This window comes from Pyrus communis, chromosome 12, assembly GCF_041283825.1.
Source record: "Pyrus communis isolate YQ-2024b chromosome 12, ASM4128382v1, whole genome shotgun sequence".
NCBI classification, from domain to species: domain Eukaryota; kingdom Viridiplantae; phylum Streptophyta; class Magnoliopsida; order Rosales; family Rosaceae; genus Pyrus; species Pyrus communis.
Genome location: NC_142576.1, coordinates 19,872,862 through 19,895,553, shown reverse-complemented (window position 1 = coordinate 19,895,553; position 22,692 = coordinate 19,872,862). Strand labels below are relative to the sequence as shown.

The 22,692-nt window shown below is 34.7% G+C and overlaps 2 protein-coding genes and 1 long non-coding RNA gene across 7 annotated transcripts; 1 reads left to right on the top strand and 2 right to left on the bottom strand.

The window, feature by feature from the left end:
• The first annotated feature begins 1,393 nt into the window (after positions 1-1,393).
• On the top strand, positions 1,394-2,739 carry LOC148692455 (uncharacterized). The gene is made up of 2 exons (XR_015954358.1): positions 1,394-2,306; positions 2,418-2,739. It is a non-coding gene; the product is annotated as an uncharacterized LOC148692455 (long non-coding RNA).
• Positions 2,740-7,109: 4,370 nt separating this feature from the next.
• LOC148692454 (uncharacterized) lies at positions 7,110-10,390 on the bottom strand. Its single transcript, XM_088680947.1, has 2 exons — positions 10,327-10,390; positions 7,110-7,933 (listed from the first exon to the last, which is right to left on the bottom strand). Exons 1-2 carry the CDS (start codon positions 10,388-10,390, stop codon positions 7,323-7,325), a joined length of 675 nt encoding a protein of 224 aa, XP_088537073.1. The 3' UTR covers positions 7,110-7,322.
• A 1,586-nt stretch (positions 10,391-11,976) lies between these two features.
• LOC137746246 (1-acyl-sn-glycerol-3-phosphate acyltransferase 2-like) lies at positions 11,977-20,840 on the bottom strand. Of its 5 annotated transcripts, none has more exons than XM_088680852.1 (14): positions 20,416-20,840; positions 19,759-19,881; positions 19,253-19,292; positions 19,061-19,134; positions 18,728-18,787; positions 17,678-17,755; positions 15,082-17,288; positions 14,486-14,782; positions 13,944-14,078; positions 13,426-13,512; positions 13,196-13,286; positions 12,759-12,827; positions 12,406-12,477; positions 11,977-12,217 (listed from the first exon to the last, which is right to left on the bottom strand). In XM_088680852.1, exons 1-7 carry the CDS (start codon positions 20,494-20,496, stop codon positions 17,238-17,240), a joined length of 507 nt encoding a protein of 168 aa, XP_088536978.1. In that variant the 5' UTR covers positions 20,497-20,840; the 3' UTR covers positions 11,977-12,217; positions 12,406-12,477; positions 12,759-12,827; positions 13,196-13,286; positions 13,426-13,512; positions 13,944-14,078; positions 14,486-14,782; positions 15,082-17,237. The 5 variants fall into 5 exon arrangements, with proteins under 5 accessions (XP_088536978.1, XP_088536977.1, XP_088536976.1 ...); XM_088680851.1 differs by having other exon boundaries at positions 12,769-12,827; XM_088680850.1 differs by lacking the exon at positions 12,759-12,827.
• Positions 20,841-22,692: the final 1,852 nt, after the last annotated feature.

Here is a 22,692-nt window from a genome sequence, read left to right as displayed (position 1 = left end):
ATGACCATTGGATCGGCTGAGATTAAATCTCAACCGTCCATTTCATAATTATATATATATTTTATTAAATTTAAAAAATTGATAACCATTGGATCGGCTGAGATTTAATCTCAGCCGTCCATTGTGTAGGCTATTACTCTTCTCTTCTCTCTCAACTCAGCTCAAAATTCAAATCACTCTCTGTCTGTCTCTCTCTCTCGAATCCTCGATCGACTTCGTCTTCGACTCTAAGACCTCACGCCGTCACGCGGACGCGGCGCCTCATGGGCCCTCTCACCTCACCTCAGTCTCAGATGAGTGACCTCACTCTCCTCGTCGTCCTCGAGTCTCGACCTCACCCAGGTCCCAGACTGTCACCCTCCTCACTCAGTCACTCTGTCAGTTTCCTCACTCCTCACCGGTTCACCCACTCTGTCACCCTCCTCACTCCTCAGTCTGCCCTCCTCCTCACTGCACAAGGTAAGAAATTCCTGCAATAAACTCAAGGGTTTCTGAATTAGGGCTTGTCGAATTAGGAATTTCTTAAATTAGGGTTTCTAAATTGGGGCTTTTGGAATTAGGAATTTCTGAAATTGAAGTTTCTGAATTAGGGATTTTGAATAGGGACTCTGAATTTGGGCTTTTGGAATTCGAAATTTCTTAAATTAGGGTTTCTAAATTGGGGCTTATGAATAGGGACTCTGAATTAGGGCTTTTGGAATTCGAAATTTCTGAAATTCATGTTTCTGAATTAGGGATTTTGAAATTCATGTTTCATTGTTTCTGAATTAGGGATTTTGAAATTCATGTTTCTGAATTAGGGATTTTGAATAGGGATTCTGAAATACAAGAGAGATGACGCACGGCCTCACGCACATCTGCTATGAAAAATTAGGTTAGAGTTAAAATAGATAATTAAAAATACCCATATTCTCTTAGTCATAGTGGAATGTGGTTACATCTGATCTGAGACATTTCCAGAGAACATGGTTTTCCAGAGAACATGTATTCAAATTTTCAAACAGTCTGTCAAAACTATTTACCTAATCCTCATTTTCTAACCCTCAAAAATCTTTTTGACTTTTCTTGTTTGACAAGAATTCAAGAAAATGGAGCTAATTTCATTATATTAATCAAAAGAGGAGGGGTTAGATTCTTCCCCCGTTCCACACAATGTGAAACCGAAAAAGAAAAATACTCTACTAGGTTTGCCAAAAAGAGAACAAAAATAAAATAATATTCCACTAAAAAAAATCAAGTTAACTATTACACATGTGTGGTGCTTTGCTATATAAATTATAAAACCCCAAACCCTAATTTCCTTTTTACCTAACATTCCCCTCGTTCTCTTCTCCCTTGTAACGTATGCTAGAAGACATTGCCTATCCTCGGTGCATAGTTCTAGCCTCATACATTGCATGCATGTTTCAACATTGCCTATCCTCGGTGCATAGTTCTAGCCTCATACATTGCCTATCCTCGGTGCATTGAGGGAAGTGCTTACATACATTGCTTGCATGTTTGAACAGCCCTAGCTGAAATATAATATTATTCCGAAAGTCACCACTTGCATTGCCAATCATGATGATAATTGATAAAGCATCTTCTCTTGCCATCGTGGTTTATATTATAGGGCCTACTAATTTAGTCAAAATCATTTGATATTCCATTATTTGCTTACTGTTTGCTTACTGTTTGAGTGCAGTTATAACTTATATATGTGAAATTGAAATAGTTATATATGTGAAATTGAAATGGATATGTGAATTTGAAATGGATATGGTATGAAATTGGTATGAGCAAGATTTTAAAATTTTGTTTTTCTTTCTTGAAGCAATGGATGCTGTAGAGCAAGATTTTACGAATCTTAGTGATGGAGGGTCAGTGGAAGTGACAATGGGAATGCAACCTGATCATGGAAGTGAAAATACAGAAGATACAAATACAAGTCCGGCAAAGAAAAAGGCTAGAGTGATCAAATTAGATACAAATACATGATGCATGCTTTTTTATGATGTAGGATTTTGATAATAATTATGATGGTTCAAGTTCGATTGAAAAAAATGAATTGCAGAAGTATTTGGAGGATAAAAGAATAGATAGAAAAGTAGACATAGATGTTCTTTCTTGGTGGCAAATGGAGCGTTTTCATTATCCGATACTTTCTCAGTTAGCACGAGATGTGTTAACGATTCCCATTTCAACTGTTGAATCAGAATCTGCATTTAGTATTGGGGGTAGAGTACTAGATCAGTATCGTAGTTCATTGTTACTAGAAACAGTTCAAACTTTGTTGTGCACACGAGATTGGCTATTTGGAAAAGGAGGTAATATATTTTTATATGGTATAGTATTATTATTTTATTTCTTTTCATAATTATTTTGTTTAACTTTTCATAATTTGAATGATTTTTAATGTTTGCTTTTTCTATACTTAGTTTATGCGGAAGAGAGTTCTGACGTGGAAAACCTTACTGAAAACATCTTCAACATAACCCTTGAAGGCAATAGATCAAGCCAAAGTTCCAATAAAATTTCATGATGATCGATGTAAATTGAAGATTTTGTAAATGGAGGTGTAAACTTTTGAGAAAGACTTACAATCTTAAAAACAAAAACTCTTTATCCTTGCACATTTAATATTTGTAATAGATTAGTAATGTATGTATTATTTTTTTTATTAGGCTTTTATTTTCGAGTGTAGATATAGTACTTGAACGAGAAATGTTTTAATGTTTTGAAGTAATATTTATGTGGCAATGTGTGGTATGTGCAAATTTTAAAAAAAAAATATTTTTTTCTTAACGGGTCATAACGGGTCGGGTCACTTTACCCGTTGGGTAAAGTGACACGACAACGGGTAAAGTGACCCGACCTGTTAAGGACCCGTTAAGATAACGGGTGTGACACGACACGACCCGTTAAGATAACAGGTGTTACACGAAAACGACACGAACACGATAGACACGACCCGTTTGCCAGGCCTAATTTTAGTTCAATCATCACTTCCATCTTTTCTCTTCAGAGGAATTGGTGCTACCTATTTATACACAATCACTTTCTTCTTTTGACTTATTGTGAACACATGGCTAACCGGTTGTTTGTCTAATGAGAGGTTTAAGCTGGACATATATAAGTATAAATGCAGGTACTCTGATTGAAGATATACTTTATACATATGTCCAACTTAAGTTATCAATGGTCAAGCAAGGAATAAGGCTTGTATTCAGATTAGGTAAAAAGAAGACAGTCGGTATATACATTGGTAGTAGCCAATTCCCTTGAAGAGAAAGGTTAGTAAATATTGAATTTAAATGAAAACTTAGCAAGAAAGAAAATTAGGAAAACATACCATTAAATCGTTGTATTGTGATTGAGGATTTAGACGATACCTATAAGAGGTTTTCTGTAAGCTTAACCATACAACGAAGAAGATGAATAGAAATTAGTTTTTTAAGTTGGTTTTTTTGTTTATATTTTTATTTTTTATGCATGAGCAAGAAAAGGGTAATGTATCGTAATATTAGTGGATTAGAGAGTATAATAAGAAAAAGAAACATAACCTTTGTGGAGAGTGATGTAGTCTGTGGTATACCTGCAGCAAGGTTGTGTAATCAAATTTAGTTGCGAACATTGGGAAATATAACGTAGCATAGTTAATGGTTGTTGTAGTAGTTGTATAGAGAAAATTGTGCTGCTTCAAGAGTTGATAAGTATTAAAAAGATGCAATTTTTTTCTTATAGTTGGGTAGAAAACATATACCGTAAACTTCTCAATGTGTTCTTTAGGAGTGCATTAAGGATTCAACTGAATTTTACTTCTTTTTTTTTCAATCTTGCTCTCAGTTGTGCACTCATCTGCCTTCCAATCGTTACCACTTGTTCATTATTTGTATAAATGAAAACTAAAAAGGTATAATACTCTTAAATGAAATCCCAAAATAATTGGGTAAAAGCATTTTAGATCACGTCAATTAAATCTTAAATTGAAAAGAACACTTCAATCTAACTAAAAGTACACAAAGAAAAAAACAAAGACAAAAAAAATGTTTAAACTAATCTAGAAGCCAAAATGATCGCCCAACCTCAGTAAATTAATAATAAAATTGTAAACCCATTTAAATTCACAGGAAAATCAAAAACTTGAAATCGGTAAACATTGTACCTTGAAAGGGGTATATGCACAAAGCTCTTCGAGACTGATCCGAATTCTGACATTGGAGATTAAAGTAGAGTCTGATTATCAAGGTTTTGCAGTAAGGATCGTAAAATACATTAGGATAAAACACTTATGATAGGAGCATATTTATGCTACTTAGTTATGTTGTTTCCTTGCATTTAGGGAGTTAATTACTATTTATTTCAGTCTTTTAAGTTATTTTCGTATGTTTTTAGGTCCTAATGGCAAAAGGAGCAAGAAAGGGCATTTTGGAGCTAAATGGAGCATTTTTGGGCATGGATTGGATAGCTTAACCATGGAGTAAAGAGGATGGACGAAATTGAAGTCAAGAAGGACTAGGAAAGGCTACAAATCTGGTGGATGAAGTCCTAAAGCAAAGAAGATAAGGAAATAGCAAAGAACAAGGAACTTTATCCAACCTTATCTTATCCTATCCTAACCAACCTTATCCTTTCCTAACTCTAACATTATCTTATCCTATCCTATCCAAATCACGTTAGGACTTAAACCTAGCTAATTAGAGGGGATTAATTACATAGTTGAAAACCTATTTCAGTTTCTAGAAGCCTTATCCATGTGTATGCCGCATGAACACCATTCCTTGTAGGTTTAGGAATTGCAATCCTTCTCCTACACTAATATCATATGTTCTTGTCCCTTTAGGCTTAGGAATCTACCCTAAACATTCATTCTAGAAACCTTATCTCATCCCTACAATCATGCCGCACCAAACCTTATAGAAATCCCTAAATCCATGCCATGCACTACCTATCCCAATCCCCTTTGGTTTCTGCCTTGAATTAACCCTTTTTCAATGGGATTGTGCAATCCTTCTCCTTCACTAAGTGTGCCAAATTAGCCTATATAAACAGCCCTATGCCGCACCATTTAATCACCACCCTTCCACACAACATTCATTAATTCATTCAGAAATCCATCCTTTGCCGTAACCTTGCAACCAACTTTCCATCATTCCCTTACTTCCAAACCTTCATCCCAACCTCCATACACCACCATCAACCCTTGCCGCACCACCATACCTTCCTAAATCCATCCAAAACCCAGAAAATCATCCACAAAACCACCCTAGACCTTGTGCCGTGACTTAGCAAGGAAGAGGATAAGGAAGACGAAGCCTTGGGCGTTTGTGCATTCGAGTTGGAGTGTTGGACGTTTTTAGGTGTAATCTATCTTTTATTTTTAATGTTTAATTCTATTTTCCTTAGTTTTGTTATGAACATGAGAGGCTAAACTCGTTTTAGCCTAGGGATGCTTTGAAACCATGATTACGTTTATAATATGAGTTGATAAATTCCAGTTGTGATTTCATAAATTGTGAATGCAATTTACTTAACCGTTTGATGGATAACTTATTCTCGTATGTTGATTAGGGAGGCCTACTTAATTTGCATGCTTGAATTTGGTGCTAGAATATAAGGATGTTTCACATAATCGTCACAAACTTATATTCACAAGTACTTAAGGTTGTTTTCACAATCATGTTAAGTAAATTCCTAGCATAAGTATCATGATGTCATAGTTACAAGTGCTTTGTCAATACTTATGATTTCTATTGAACGTAATGATCTTTGACCGTATCTCTATTATGATGTCATGTAGGGAACTTTTGAAGAATGCTTTGGGTTGTCGTATGATGTCATCCAATCCACTAACTTAAGGGAAATCTGAGGGTTAATTAGTGATGTCATGGTTAATCTGGGGTGTTGAGGTTCATGGTTTATCGGAAAAGCAACTGGAAATCAATTTATGTTTGAATGTATCATGTGTGGAGAAGTATCCCTTGGCTATCCCATCATCCATTGGTTTTTCTTAAATTCGTCCAAAATCTGTTTTAAAGTTTTAAGTTACTTGGTTTCTTTTAAATTCGTCCAAAATCAAAACCCCTTTTCTTACTTGTTCCAAATCTGTCCAAAAGAGTCTTTTTGAGTCTTTTGAGTCAAAACTAATTCTATTTTCGTCCAAATTGAGTCCTAGAGTCTAAATTGAGTCTTTTTGGTTGTTTTGAGTTGTTTTGAGTCTTTAAAGTTTGTTTTGAGTCTTTTGAGTTTATTTAAAGTGTTTTAAAGCCTATTTTCACATCTTTGAGTCAATTTTCATTAGATTAGCAATCCCTCCTAATCCCCGGCCTAGAACGATCCCTACTTATATCTATACTACAATTGTCAAAAAGAGGGTTTAATTTGAGTGCTATCTTTTATCACATCAACTTAAAACGCAATTTATATGTTTAGACAAAATGCTATGAAATCAAGGCTTGAAGAAATTTGCCCCTCCTCCGAAGATGGAAGGAGGGTGCAAATAAAATCTAAAGTTATTTCGTTGCGCAGCATTGATTGAAACCAATAATGAAGACAACTGGAAAAAAAATAGGTGGAAAGCACACTGAGTTTGTCTTTTTAAAAAACGATTAAAATCTGAAACAATCATATACACCAATCACAACAACTGAAGTTTCCTTTGTTAAACAACGATTAAGATGTAAAGCAACCACAAATACCAATTAGAAGCAACGCGAAAGAACAACAGCAACTCAATCTGTATCAGATTATGTTTCAAACATGTACAATTGAGGAAAAAAAAATTACTCACATGGAAAACCAATTTATTTGAACCATCATAAACACAACAGATAAAACCAACTTGCCAAGGCTTATTTCAAATAAACACAAAGTAAGAATCGAAAATTACACACAGTTGTTGTAAATATACCCAAGCTCAATGTGAATGTTTTATCAATAATTTGAGAAAGGTAGCATATGAGCAGGCTCCAAATTTAACAAAAAAACTTGTCGCAACCTGCAGATTTGCAAAAAAAATAGAAACAAAGATTTGACATTTTACTTCAAAGGTGAAAAATGCAAAAGAAAGGATACAATGAAACAAAAGAAATTATAGATGATAAAAGTTTGAATTCCGAATGGAGAAAAATGCTAAATTAAGATAGAATGCATTGAGCAATATCTAGTCTCTGTTACTAAAGTATTTTATACTGATGAAAAGCTTAAACTGGAACAATGGCTTGGTTTCTCATATTTTTTGTTATTTTTGTTTTTATTCACCAATGTTAATATACAGCTACTTTAATCATGTTGCATAAAAAATATAAGCATTTATATACATCTCACTTAAATAAACAATTTGATCACAAATTTTGCAAGACATCTTTAAAAACTATGTTTGCAGTATAGTTGTTTGCAATATTTTCTCCATCTGGAATCAAAATTTTGAGACCTTCTTTTGATGTAACTCTAGATAATGCTACATATAATTGCCCATGGGTGAAAACAGGTTCTGGAAGATATAAACCAACTTGTTTCAAAGATTGCCCTTGGCTCTTATTAATAGTCATTGCAAAACACGGTCTAATTGGGAATTGACGTCTTTTAAAAATAAAAGGCCACTTATTCTCTATTGTTGTAAGAGTGATTCTCGGAATGAATACTTTGTGACCAATATTGTTTCCAGTAAGTATTTTAGCCTCTACAATTCTACTAAATAATTGAGTCATAATTAATCTGGTTCCATTACACAAACCTAAAGACTGATTTAAATTACGTAATAGCATAATTGGCATTCCTATCTTCAAAATTAGGTTATGTGTAGGTAAACCATTGAAATCCAATTTATTCAAAAATTCAACAGGATATAATGTTTCCAAATTTTCAATATTCTCATTTGAAGAACACAAAGAATCATAGCTTAGAAACACATGTTGTTCTCCAGATAACAAATCTATTATATAATTATTTATATCTGTAACAGTTGTGTTTCGAAGTGTTATAATAGCACGTTCTCTCAAATAGGCAAAATTTTCAAAAGAATTTTCAAAATTGGGATAAGTTGCTAAAAAAATTGATAAAATTGGATTTCCAAAAGAATGAACTATCAAATCTTTAGGTATTTGAATCAAAAATGTGTCTTTATCATCTAAACTATTTTCACCAATTTTTCCATCACCTATTTGTAAAATCCAATTTGCGAAATCACTGATTTTTTTTTCTTTTCATCAATGCTTAATCCATTTTTGGATAATCTCATGTTTTCTGTTAAATAAAAAATTTTAAAATGTAACCACAAATAAGAACTATTCAAATAAGCATTTATTATATCTTCTTTGCTTCCTCCAGGTATAACAGGTAATATTTGGCGAAAGTCACCACCTAATAAAAGAGTTTTACCACCAAAAGGAATATTATTTTGTAATCCATTTAAGTGGGACATAATGTCAGAAAGAGATTTATCTAATGCTTCAAAACAATGTTTGTGATTCATAGGTGCTTCATCCCATATAATTATATCTGTTTTTTCGATTAATGTAGCAAGATGAGTTTTCTTTTTTATTGCACAAATTGAAGAATCAGTAAGGACCAAGGGTATTTTAAATCTAGAATGTGATGTTCTACCAGTTGGTAATAACAACGAAGCTATTCCTGATGATGCCACAGCTAAAACAATTTTTCTCTCATATCTAAACTTACTTATAATAGCATCCCATAAGAAAGTTTTCCCAGTGCCTCCATGACCATAAACAAAAAATAGTCCACCTTTTTTCTTGTCTACAACATCTATAACAGAATTATAAATAAGTTTTTGACCTTGATTAAGTTACGATTTTAAAAGTGTGTGTTTTTTTGATAATTCTTCACAATCATAATTTAACTCCTCTTAAAAGTTTATTTTTAATTTCTAACATTTTTTTTGCATCAGGCATTGGTAAATGATATTTGACCAAAGAACTTGATGCATTATTAAAAAGTAATTCTAACTCAAACAACACAGAATTTTTTTAATTCATCCTGTGGTATGATCATATCAGGAATTGCAAAAGTTTTTCGCAAATTGTACAAAATGTCATCATACATGTTTTGCCAATGAGTATCAAAAAGAATTTGAGGATTTCCCACATCGCAGAACAAAATTATTGTAACAAATAATTGTCTCAATTGATGAGAAGAAGTAACATTTACAGCACTTGATAAAGCCTCAATCCATTCTTTATCATCTCTTGATAATCCCAATGATTGACAGGCAGCATGATATGAAGGATGTATAATACCATTAACAGTTCTTATATCATCAAAGCTTAATGCACCTTTTTTCAAATTCAAAAGCATTCGCAAATAATATAATTCACCAGATGCAGGATGCACATATGCTATTCTACCTATTAAACCTTTTTGTTTTCTTGGTTTCCAAATTTTTTTCCTCGTATCATATAAAAATTTTGAAGGAATTTGTGCATAAGTGAGTGCGCGTGCTTCGTTATAAATTTTGTTAATTTCAAACCAACTTGTTAACATTGTATGGTCAGAAGCATTTTGTTTAAGAATTGAATGGATTGATTGATCCCCACTGAAAACAATATTTTGTTCTAATGGTAAATGCACCGGTAATCGTTCCACATAAGGTTCCCTATGATGTATAGAATATTGGAACAATCTCCAAACAGCTTCATAAGGTGATATGTATCGACAGTTTAGATACGTTAATATTTCATCATTTGGATCCTGTTGAATGACTAACCGTGCTCTATCTGAACCTTTATTTACATATTTGAACAAATATTTTATAAGCATTGATTGACAGCAGGATTCAACATTTATGTGTGCATTATATCTTAAAAGTAATTCAGCGTTATAAGGAACCACAAAACCGTTATCAATTTTGATTCCATTTTTTATGACATATTTTGTATCATCATCACGACGCCTGTAAACAGGAAAACCATTGTCTTAAAAAATTGTGTCATTTTTATATGGCTTAGGAAAGTTTTTGGAACACTTATTTTCCCGCATGCAAGGAGAATTTTGATTAATATGTCCACATGGCCCATTAATCATAAATTGGTTAACAATTTCATAAAGTTGAGGATTGACAAATTTGTCTGGTAATTCAGCAGAAATAATTGAATCTATATCTGATGCCATATAACATTTAAAATCCGATTTCAACCAGATTAACATATGAGAATGAGGCAAACCTCTTTTTTGAAATTCAATTGTACAAACATCTGTTTCCAAAAATAATTGAAACAAACAAAAACCCAAAAAAAAAAAAAAAAAAAAAAAAAAAAGGGTTAGCCTGATGGAGCAATAAAAAAGAAAAAAATTTCAGATAACGGAAAAAATAAGTTTTTAGAAACTTACTTGCCTCAACCTGTCCAAAGGGCTTTCCAGATTTAATGAAATCGAGCATATCATCAAGTTTCATTTTAAATATTCTAGAAATTATATCAAGTCTGTCCTCAGGCTTGTATCCTGGTTTTTTTTTTCAAATTCTCTTATGATTTCTGGCCACTTTACATTGCATGTAAACGTTGATCAAGTTGACCATATTCTCTACAAATAATCATAGCATCTTGATAATTATTAATCATATATCTAGGACTTCCTGTGTACAAAGCAGGTAACACAATTTTTTGGCCTAAATTGTTTGCATCATTTTCACCTCTTGACATTGCATCGTAAATTCCTTTGTAAATTTCACTTCTTAAATTTTTCTGATTTTGTCTAATATAATCCAGCCTATCTTCTTCAAGTGTTGCATAGGAATCTACCAAATATTGTTGAAAAAGTCTACCACCTTTTAACAGTGTAGTTAAGTATGGATCTCTTTCTTGAATCTGGTAAGCTATATAAGCTCTCATAGGTATTCTTTGTCTCTTTGTTTTTGGACCGTTATAATTTTCATTCCATTTTAAATCTGGTCTATACCCATCTTCACCGTATGGAAAAAGAATAGGATACCGAAGAACCATAAATTTTGGATTCAATTTTGTAACACGCTTTAATCCTTCACTTTTACAATCTACAATAATATCTCTATTAGAGTCAGATAAACCTATATCACCAACTATTAAACCACCTATTTCATCACTTTGTTGGTTGATCATATTGCTTGCTATCATTTGGTTGTCTCCCTAGCAACGTAAGTTTTAAATTGGTCAGACCATCAATTTCACATTTGTCTCTTGCTGTTCGAAAAAGTTTGACCAACTCATTTGATTCATCAAACATTTTAATCAAGTTTTCCACAATTTTTGAATCAAGTTTTTTATTTGTTCCATCACAATCAAAAGCTCTAAGACGATTCTATATTTCATTATATGTATCATAAACATATAACTGAGCAAATTTTGGAGACTCATTATCAACAGGTAAAAGAGAACTCATCAAATGACAAACTTGACCACTAATTTTAAAAATGTAAGGACTTGATCCGTCATTAATTGAGTGATCAACTTTTGCTCCCATTGAAGTAAATGAAAACATGAGTTGTAAGCTCTAATATTTTCTCGAAATGATAAACTTTTTTGACTTCCATTTGGATCAAGCAATAATCTAAAAAAGATGGTGTTGGCTTTGGACTTGAAAATTTAATTTTTCCTTACAGAGAGTGAAAATTGGTTGATTTTTTGTCCAGCTTTGTTTAAGAGACTCTTTTAACCAAAAATATGCACCGCAATACACGCATTTATAACTTTTATCACCCAAATCCATATAGTCTTTCACAACCCCTACAAAAAGAACATATATAAAAAAATGTAATCACTATATGGAAGTAACTTAATCCTAAAACCAAGCCTAAAGAAAACAATTATTGCAAAAAATTCAAAACATACCATTTCTATTTTTTTGGAAAAATGCCTGACCCTTCTTCATGAGACAACAATTATCAGCATCTATGATTTTTTGAATTCTATTTTCAACATTGTTGAACAAACTCACAATGTTTTTCCCTTTTTTATCAGAGGTGTACATGGTTTTTTCAAACGGGCTCAATCACACAGTGGTTAGTAGAAGATGTACTGGAGGAACATTGATATTCAACTGATGAATATTCGCAAATAAATGTGTCAGTTGCAGACATAATAACATCTTCAGAATTATGCATATAACTCGCTCTACACATTCTTTTTCGCTGATGACCATCGTCAACCAATGTATTAGATTCACTATCAGTAAAGCTTTTGTTTCGTTTTATAGCATCATTTGTTTGATCATTTGTACATTTTTCAGACATGATGGAAACAAACAACTGCACAACAGATTAAGAAAATAATGAAAAAAATCAATAAAAATATAAGAAATATATAAAAACAATAAAGATCACACAAAAACTAATGACATGTTTGAATCAAGAGTTTCATTTCAATTCAACAAATGCAAAAGAAAACTGCATTGTTAAAGTTTTAATAAATAATTTCAGAACTTTAAATAAGTTACCTTGAGGACAAAGCGCCTTGGAAGGTGAGAACAAATAGCTTTAAATCCAAAATACTCAAGATTTTTCAAATTCTGTTAAAAAAAAAAAAAAAAACACATCATTAGAAAACTCATCAAAACAAATAAACACTTATTTGTTCACATGAACTATCTATTGTACTATATGATGATAGTGCACAGTTGAGTGTTTAAGTTTATTAAATAACTGAAAGTTGGGGGTGGCTGGGTACATGTTTTCCTTTCGTTTTTTTTTTTTTTTTTTTTTTTTTTTGGTGTTTATTTAATATCTCGAAGTGAACAGTAGTAGTTTCTAGGAAAACAAAAGTTGAGTTAATTATTAAAACAAAGAATACCATAGTTTACCAATGTGACAGAGATGCACTGCGTTTGCAAGATTAGAGATGAGCGCGGATGTACTTACGCTACCAAAAAATCCAAGTAGAATTGATTACTGACTTTAACAATTCAAATCAAATACAATTTTTCAAAAATAAATGCAAGGTGATGGGTACAGTTTGTCAATGAAACAATTTGAAATCATATATTTACAGGTAGGAGATAGCAAATATTTGCATTGCATATCTTAGTAGAATGAGTGGTTATGAAGGAGAATTAGATTTATTCAATTTCGATACAAAGAGAATTAATTAATGCAGGAACAACATTTGTGCACATTGAGAATGAAATTAACTAATTAACTTACTAACCCCTACTGTAAATTTCACACCTATACTCAAAACAAATTTTGTAACCAATATCCCAAAAAAGAGGCAAAAGGAAAGAAAAAAACCTTTATATGGTATACTGCGGTGTTATTTGTGTAACCGAACTCAACCCAACAACCTTCTTGTATACTTGGAAATTAGTTACAGATTTTATGGCTGCAGAAGAAAATCAAACAAAAAGTCTTAACTTTCCTAGAAAATTTTACTTCTTCCTAAAAAACAGAAATCCATTTTTAATCCAACAATTATCAGTGCATCCCCAAACTGGAAAAAAGCAGAAGGATAGAAAACGTACCCAAAATATAACAGTAGCGTCATAGGTGATTCGAAATAGTCACACCTTACTTTCTAACTCATTCATATACTTGACTTTCTTTTCCTTCTACCTCAGAGCAAATTGTCTATTAGTTAAAGACCACAAAACCAAAATACTGGAAAGCCACAATTTACAACCCAAGCATATAAGATTAAGAAAAATCAGGCAAAAAATAGCTACACATACCAAATAAAATCCACAAAACTAAGCCAAATGTAATCTGTAAAGATCTGGCACAACACAAAGACCAATTTCCCCTAATTTAATTTTGATAAATGCAAAATGATCACAAATAACTCACTCAAAAATGGGAAAGCAAAAAGACCTAAAAACAACAAAATCAAAACCTCAAAATCAGAAAAAAAATGAAGAACAAAAATCGCAAACCACATAAGCAAAATTATTGAAAATAAAAAATCAACATGCATTAAAGCCAACAATAATCGGCACAAGCAAGGAAATCAATTAGGAAAAAAGGTTTTTATTTCGAAACTCACCAATTTGATCCTCTCAGCAACGACCAGTTGGAATCGGCAACGTGGAAACACTGAATTTTGATAATTTAATCTCCAGGGCAGCGACCCAAGGAGCAGAACCAAGCCTCAGAAATTTGACTTCAGCCAGTTTCTATCCTTTGACACACGCCAAAGCCAGAATCAGAGAGGCAACACAAAATGAGAGAGCAGTGGAATGGAAAACAAAAATCCACAGGATAAACTCGAAATAGAGAGAACCTCAACAACCCCTCTCATCTTTTTCCCAAAAACTACAAACCCATATAAACCCAACAATTACAAACCCATGTACCAAGCAGAAAAAACAGAAGGGCAAAAAACATACCCAAAAAATTACAACAACATTGCAAATACCAGAAAATCCGAGATTTGCCAACTGAAGAACAAAAATACAAAATTCTCTTTTAACAGGGAAAAGCCAAGAGAACACCACAATTAACAACAAAAGGAAACGATTAAGGTTTCATCCAAACAAAAAAAACGAAAAAAAAAAAAAACCGAAAGAAAACGATTATAAAATATACCTTAGTCGAATCACACTTGTCCCACAACGGGCTGGAAAGACACCACCCTTGAAAATAGTTGTTAATCAACAAAAAATCCGGCCACAGGCTAGAAATCCCAAACAGAAAAAATGGGCAAACAGCAGGAATTCTTTACCCCAATTAGAGATCTGAAACCCTCGGAACAACGAAATGAAACGATTAAGGTTTCTCTTTCCCCATCCTCTGCTTCCCCAAATGATGCACCTAGACCTCTCTCGCCACAGGAGTCGACTCCTCTCACAGTTTAAAACCCTAAAATCCATTCGAACCCATTACCTAAACAAAGAACATCACAAAAATTAAACGATGAACTGGAAAAAAATAAATAAAATAAAAAAAACCAACGAAGTCCACATCTCTTTAAACGCAACAGAAGAAAACCCTTTCACAGTTTAAAACCCTAAAATCCATTCGAACCCATCACCCAAACAAAGAATATCACAAAAATTAAACAATGTACTGAAAAAAACCCAACGAAGTCTAGATCTCTTTAAACGCAACAGAAGAAAACCCGTTTTGCAAACCAACATAAAAATCTGCAAAGGAAAACAAAAATCTAAAAGAAAATCACGCACCACAGAGTTATCGGAAGAAGGAAGCACCTGCAACGTTCTGAAAACCACGGCTGAGAAAAACAAAACACAAAAGCGCACCAAAGAGAAGCACACAACGGGAACCAAAAGAAAAGAGAAGCTGAGAGCGATAGAAAACCACCAATGCAAGTGAGAAACGGAAACAAAAAGCAAGCAAAATAAACCCCAAAAGAGAATAGCACGATGACCGACACGTGTCACACACAATTCGCAACTTGTCCCTGCACGAACCACCAAAAACAATAAGGAGGCATGAAAAAGCTGAAGGGCAATTCGGCCACTTGAAAAGCACCTACCCAGCGCGGGCAAAGAAGGAATTTTACTATAGAAAAGGAAGAAACCAGCGCCAAAACCCAAACAAACCAGGGGCAGATCTGTCCGGACACTATTGTTGAACAGTGCCAGAACCCAACTGGGTTTTAGTATATATAATATCACTCAGTTATATAAGTTTTCTTTTATGTAAAATTTAACTATACAAAGATTTATTAGATCTTTATATACAAAGATTAACAATTGATCTTTTTAATTGTGGTAAAAGAAACAAATTCTCTCTTCCTTAAGAAAGAATTCACATTAATGAGAGAAGTGACTTTACATGTGCTTATAAGTGGTTCGTCTATTCCTTATATTACTAATTAGTTTTATGGTGGAACTGTTAGAGTAGAACCTCAACTTTCTTTATAGTATCAGAGCTGATTATCCCACGTGTGAAGTCCAATGGCTACACGTACTCTACGTCACCCGAGTTGTATTGTCCACATGTTAAGCTTGAAATTTCACAAGTGAGAAAGCGTGTTAAGAATCAAACTCACATTGATGAGAGCAGGGATTTTTCATTTCATCAAACCTTTTGAAAGCCATTGAAAGTCAAGGGCCCAAGCACACACCCAACCATGTGGCCTATATAAAACAATTCGCGGCTCTCAATTCGTTTCCCTTTCGTTAATTATTTCCATTTCATTAAACCTCTTGAAAGCCATTAAAAGCCAGGGGTACCTAACAATGGGCTACATAAAAGGTCGAAGGGAACCAACTAATGCATGAGAATATATGTGATTAGAAAGCATTGTAAACACTAGTCTCTCCTTTCTCTAAAAAGTTTCCCATTTTCTGTAACGACCCGTCCCTAATTATTACATTTTTTTTTTTACTATTAAGGTGAATTTACGAAAATGGCCTTCGAGGCATCTTCTCAAGGTAGGACCTATTCCGTTGTTCATATCTTTTATAATAATTCTTTCACATTATTCTTGATTAGTTGTATGCTCTGAACACGATTCTGCTTTATGATGTGATATAAAATAGCACACAAACTTAAACCCTCATTTTGATAGTTGTAGTATATGGAATTATGGATCGTTCTAGGCTGAGGACCATGAGGGCTGCTAATCTACACTAATTAGACTCAAAAACATAAAACTAAGCTAAACTAACTCAAAACAAACTAAACTATCTCAAATAACTCAAAACGAGCACTAAGGGGTGATTTGGACGAAAATCTAACTAAATTGACTCAAAACATGAAAAGGGGGTTTGTTTGGACAAAAATTGACTTAAAACTAATAAGTTGCAGAACTAAGTAAAGGTTGCACGAAATTAAGATGACTTAAGGGGTGAAAGGCTAGGTAGAGGGTCATTCTCCACACATGACACATATGCATACAAATCGATTTCCAGTTATTATTCCTATAAACCATGAATGACAATACCCCAAGTTAACCGTGAACTGCACAAATTAACCATTAGATTTTCCTAAATTCATTGAATTGGACTCAGCGATGCAAACAAATTATTCTTATCAAGTTCCCTATATGAACTGCATGATAGAAATACATATCAAAGATCATTAAGTTCGGTGAAAATCATAAGCATTGACATGACATTCGTAACTATGAACTGCATGATACTCCTACCAGGAATTTACTTAACGCGATCATGACTAGCAACATCCACTACTTGTAAATATAAGTTCATAACTATTAGGTGAAATTCCCTTATATTTTAGCATCAAATTGAAAACCAAATTAAAACAAACATTGAACTAAAATTAAGGATAGAATACACCTAGAAACGCTCCAGCAATCCCAAAGGCTTTGGATGGCAGGCGCGGCTCCAAACTCTCATTCCTTACAAAGCTATACTTTTCGGGGAGATGTTTGAGAAATAGAATTGAAAGTTACTGATCCCTACGGGGACAACAACCAGAAGCATTCCTTGATTACATGACTATGAGAATTTTTTTGGTAGCCTCTTGGAAGATAAGTGAAAACTCTTTTTATTAGAGGCTCAAATAAAGAATTCAATGAGTGTTTGGTGGAAAAATTCCATCAAAGTACTTATGCAACCATTAAAAACCCGCTGATTCTTTAGCTTGGCAACAAAACCTCACTTCTATACATGAATATATTTTGGATATCTATGTCCAGATTTCTTATCAAATTGAAGAAGAGTGTGACAAGGGATGCTCCATTACAGATTCATGAGAAGGAAAAGTCTATAGTTAAAATTAATGTGTGCCTGTGTATTGTGCATATAGAGTATAATGTTTGTACAAATACAACATATGCACCCATACCTTTAAAGTGTTTTCATCTTTGGCCCAGCTTCTTTCCAAAAAGAGATACTCAGAAAACCACATTGACCACCCTATGACCTGCATGTATAAAGGCATTCCATTTGGTGACAAGGAGTAAACCCTCAAAAACAAGGCAAATGGTAATGCTTAAGTATGATGGGGCCACAAGACAATGTTTGTGGAAAAACCAAAATCACCAATTAATTCATGAAATATGGATTAAATCAAATAAGAACAATAAAAATAAAAAATCTGTACTATTAGAATAAGATCTGAAATTAAATATTGATAGTCCCAACTGGTAATAACTAATGGCCTTAACAGACTATCAAACTCTAAATTTTTAAATCTTAACTAAGCTGTTAAGGTTCTAAATTACTCTCATTTGATTAAAGATATATATATATACACCGCCCTCCAATTTTCTTGCGGATGCTGCTCCAGAATCCGAACCATTTGTTGTTTTTAGTCTCCATTCAAGAATCATCTCTGTCAAATCAGCCAAATCAAAAACCACCTAACCACTTGATTATCATTTACAATCAATTGGGGTTTACCAGAAACATTGTGTTGGTTTATTTATTTGATCATGATTAGATGCCTTAATAATCAATGCTTAGGCTAAGTTTCCCCAGCCATTTCTGTACATTCAATGATCTACAGGATGATTCTTAAATGGATTGTATAGAAGATAGACAGTTCAGATACTGAACTACATACAGAGTGGGCCCCCAAGGGAACCAACTTTTTGCATTCTTCCATGCAAGGGCCTTGTATATATGGAATATTCTCGTCACGACAAAGTGGCAAATCAATACAAGATGCTTCTGTTGGCAAACTACGATCTAGGCCAAACATTCAAGCAAGAATCAACGTAATCAATGGTCCTGATTCACATTCTATCAAGAATGCATTGCCATAGTTTCTGACAAGAGAATATTCCCGCATATATGAATGCACGTACACGTACACAGATATTATGAACTTAACAGCTGGTGCCTTATAGCTTCATCTACACAAACTGACAAGGCATCTTAGGGTGGAACATACCGGAAGGAACTTTGATGATTTCTTCATTACAGCTAAGGTGCTGCCAAGGCAACCTGACCGCTGCACAAGTAAATTTCATTTAAAAAATCAGTATAAAGAGAATACAACTCCATATGGAACCAAAAATCTAAATTGAAACAGTGGTCTTCTTTTACAAGTACATGTGAATAAGTCTTCAATGTAACTTTTGTGTGCCTCTATGAGTATAAGTAATACAAAAAGCCAAAAACTAAATACGTATGGGCATTATTTTTTATAAATATACACATTATTTGTCTGGTTAAATGTATTTGTGCATGCATCTGATTAAAGCATGATATATAAACTTTGTACCAGAGCCAGGACCCATCCAACAAGCCAATCAATATCACTTCTATGATTGCATATGACAAGTGCATGTTCTTTACCTAGAAAATAGAAAACATGAATTTAAATAAGTTATCCTGCATAATTTTGAAAAGAGCAATACATACATAGTCCTAATGACAAAGAAACATCAAACAAAAGAGAAGGTTTAATCCTTACCCATTAAACGAAAGGTTTCAGGGTCTGTGTACACTTGGATCTGCAACAAAAAGGGTTAACTAAATCATGACTCAAATTTTCATCTCAAGACACTTAAAGTAAATATTACACCAGGTCATAAGCATTGTCCTTCACTTTATTACTATGATTTAAAGTACTAGGCCTTCCTTTAGCATTTGCTACGCATTTCAGGGGGTTATACAAGCTTATCAGAAGAAAATTTGATATACATGTTTTACTTTCCTCTTTCAGAATTACACCTTCTAGTCTTTCTTGTGGTAACAATAATTGCCGTGAATCTTTCAAAACCCAGAAATAACTTTGACTATTGGTCCATAAGGGTTGTAGCAAAAAATATTTGGTTGAAAAAATACATAGTTAGAAGCTGGCATAATAAGTGGGAATGCACCTAAAAGTGCTCAGTGTACAATAAATCAACTGCATTTAAGGAAGTTAGAGAAATCAAAATATTCACAATCACAAGATATGGGGGATATGACTGGTACCTTGACACCCGCCCACCAATCAATGAGCCAAACGAGTTCGAGCCACAACAATTCTGCCACCACTCTGTTGATCCTTCTGTATGTATTCTTAGACAGCGGCCGAACAAGAATGAAGCAAATCCCCTGAAACAACAGACCAATTAGGCTAAATTGACTAAAACCTCAAAAGAAAAAGTGTGTGAATGGACACACACACACACACACATGTGCACAAATGTACACATACAATTGTATGTGCTAAAAGAACAGAAAGAGATAACAAAAGTAAACTCCAAAATCTCAAATTGGAACTCAGTAAACGAAATGAGCTCAAAGGGTTTGGTGGCATGTAAGATTAAAATAAACATTTTTAAGCTTCGTTTCTTTTCCGAAACGTTCTCCACAATCAAACGAAGCTTGCAGGTTAAAGTACAAAGTCGAAAGAAAACCTAGATTCACAGGCAAGCTTATAGGCATACCCTACCCAAACAACCCACTTGAGAAACAGCAAACCCATGAAACTTAAACGAAAAGAAGCAAAACCCTCGTGGAATTCACGCAGAAATTGAAGAAATCGATGGCAGAAGACACAAAACTGAGCTAAAACAAAACCAAATCCAGGCAATAAGCAAATGATATCCAGAACCCATGAATGCAAAGAGGCAGAAGAAGGTGCACCTGAATGAGATTGACTACGAGGCCTGATACAAAGAAGAGCAGGCCGAGTGGAACGATGACAGCTGCAGCTGCAATCGCCATGGCGCCCAAAACCCCACACAGAGAAACGAATCGATTTCTCCACAAATTTCAAAACTTCCTAGTGCCCAAGAGCAACGAAACGAAAATTTTCAAATCAAAGTTGAATTAAATCAGGAACTCAAACGAATTGGACGCACGAGCGAGCCTGCGCGGCAGTATATCTGGAACGAACTCAGGCACTGGCTGTGACCGCGCAACGTGTTTGTGAAAATGCGCGAGCGAGAGAGAGAGCCGTTGTTGATATACAATTCAAGGGAATGGGGACATTGTGTGAGAAATGGGCTTTTCTGGATTCGACAGAAAACTGTAAATATTAATTAATTTTGCTGACTTCCTTTCCTTGGGCTGATCACCAAGCGCATCCTCTTGTCGGCATCACACGGTTGGTTCACGTCGGCTTCAATCTGAATGTTGATGGGGATGGTGGGTCCAATGGCCCACATCTATGTCTGTGTTAATCCCAAACGTTCAAATAGGTTTGCCTTGTCACCAAATAAGTTGAACTCCTAAATAGTGTCGGGATATTAATTTGTAAGAGAGGTGCTTGGGAAATACATAAAAGATTTTGGGTTCTTTTCTCTCCGTTGTGGGAGTCGTCCCTTGTGAGTTTCTCCTCTCTCCCTTGTGTGGGAGTGATATTCATACAGTACTTCTGCTTAATTGTTCGAACTGTTCCTTCTGCTGGGATCAGTGATTCGCTTCCTGATTTCTCGTTGGAGTTGGTACTTCCCCTTCTTGGGACAATTCGAGGGTGGAAAGGCCTGGGGACAGGCCGATTATGGAGGACTTTTGGGACTTGTCCCATCTAGTCTTTACTTGGATTCTAATCTTTGGGTGGGGGGGGGGGGGGTAAGGGGTATTTAGTGACACACTTTAAACAGAAGGTTGATGGAACTAAGTGTAGGAAGCAGAGTAGTGAATCTAAACATTTAAGAGCAGTTATTGCTATGGTAGAGAGTTTACCTACCATGATAGATACGGATTGAATATTGATCTCTTTCTCAAGATCAGTCAAAGGTTCTTGTTTTAAGTGCACAAGTGAAAGAACTTAACAACAGGAGTTTCAACGAAAAGGTATCCATCTTCCTGTCTTAATCAACACTCTATACAATCAAATCATGAGTAATGTTCAAGAAGATAATCGGGTTAGGGAGCAAGCGGCGGTGGAGGAGTTGGTAGTGCATCTAGAAGAATCGTTGGAATTAACAACTATGGATTAGGGTGTTAATTTGGTGGGGGTTGTGTTAAATGAAAGGTCCCTGAATAAGTGCGGGGTCCGAAACATACTGCAATCTGCTTGGAAAGACTGGGGAGAGGTGCAAATCAAATGGGTGAAAGACAACATCTTTATTATAATTGTTCTAGATGAGAGCTCATAAAGGAAAATCTTATCCCAAGTTCTATAGGCAGTGATGAAGAAAAAATTTTCAGTTAGAAGGTGGCCTCAGGAATTAGCTTTGGAGGAAGTTCACTGGGAACTGGTCCTGTTATGGGTTCAGATTAGAGGTGTTCCGTTATGTCTTAGTACAGAATCGAACATAAAGAGGCTGGCGAAAGAGATAAGGCAGTTGGAGGAGTTGGAAGATCCATCTTTGGCCTGTGGTTTTTTGCGAGTACGTGTGGTATTTGATACTACCAAGCCTCTCATCACAGGATGTTAGTTGCCCAGGAAGCAGAATCAGGACACCTGGATTGAATTTAGGTATGAAAGACTTTAGGATTTCTGTTATAAGTGTGGAAGAATTGGGCATATGAACACGAAGTGTTCCTTTGAACTTCAAATGGGTGGAGGTGCTGGTTTTGGGGAATGGACTAAAGCCGCTCCGATTCGGGAAACACAGGAAAATTGGAGACCTACTCAAAGTAGCCATAGTGAAAAGCGGATGGCTGGTATGATGATGATGGTAGAAAGGGGTGGAGGATCGCAGTGCGTGGGGGACACAAAGGTGAACTCCAGTGGGGAAAGTGATGCTCCAAGTGAGGGACCCATACGCATTGATGCAGCTCGTAGTCCAAGTGCGATGCAGACTTAGGGACAGATTGGAGGATCTAGTAGCATGGGTCAGAAAATGGGGTTTTTTCAATGGGTTGTGGAAGAAAACATGCAAGTTGTCAATCGCCAATTGGTTTAGGGGTATGGCTTATTGGGCCCTCAAATTTTTAGCTCAATGGGAATGCAATGCCCGTTGAAATTGG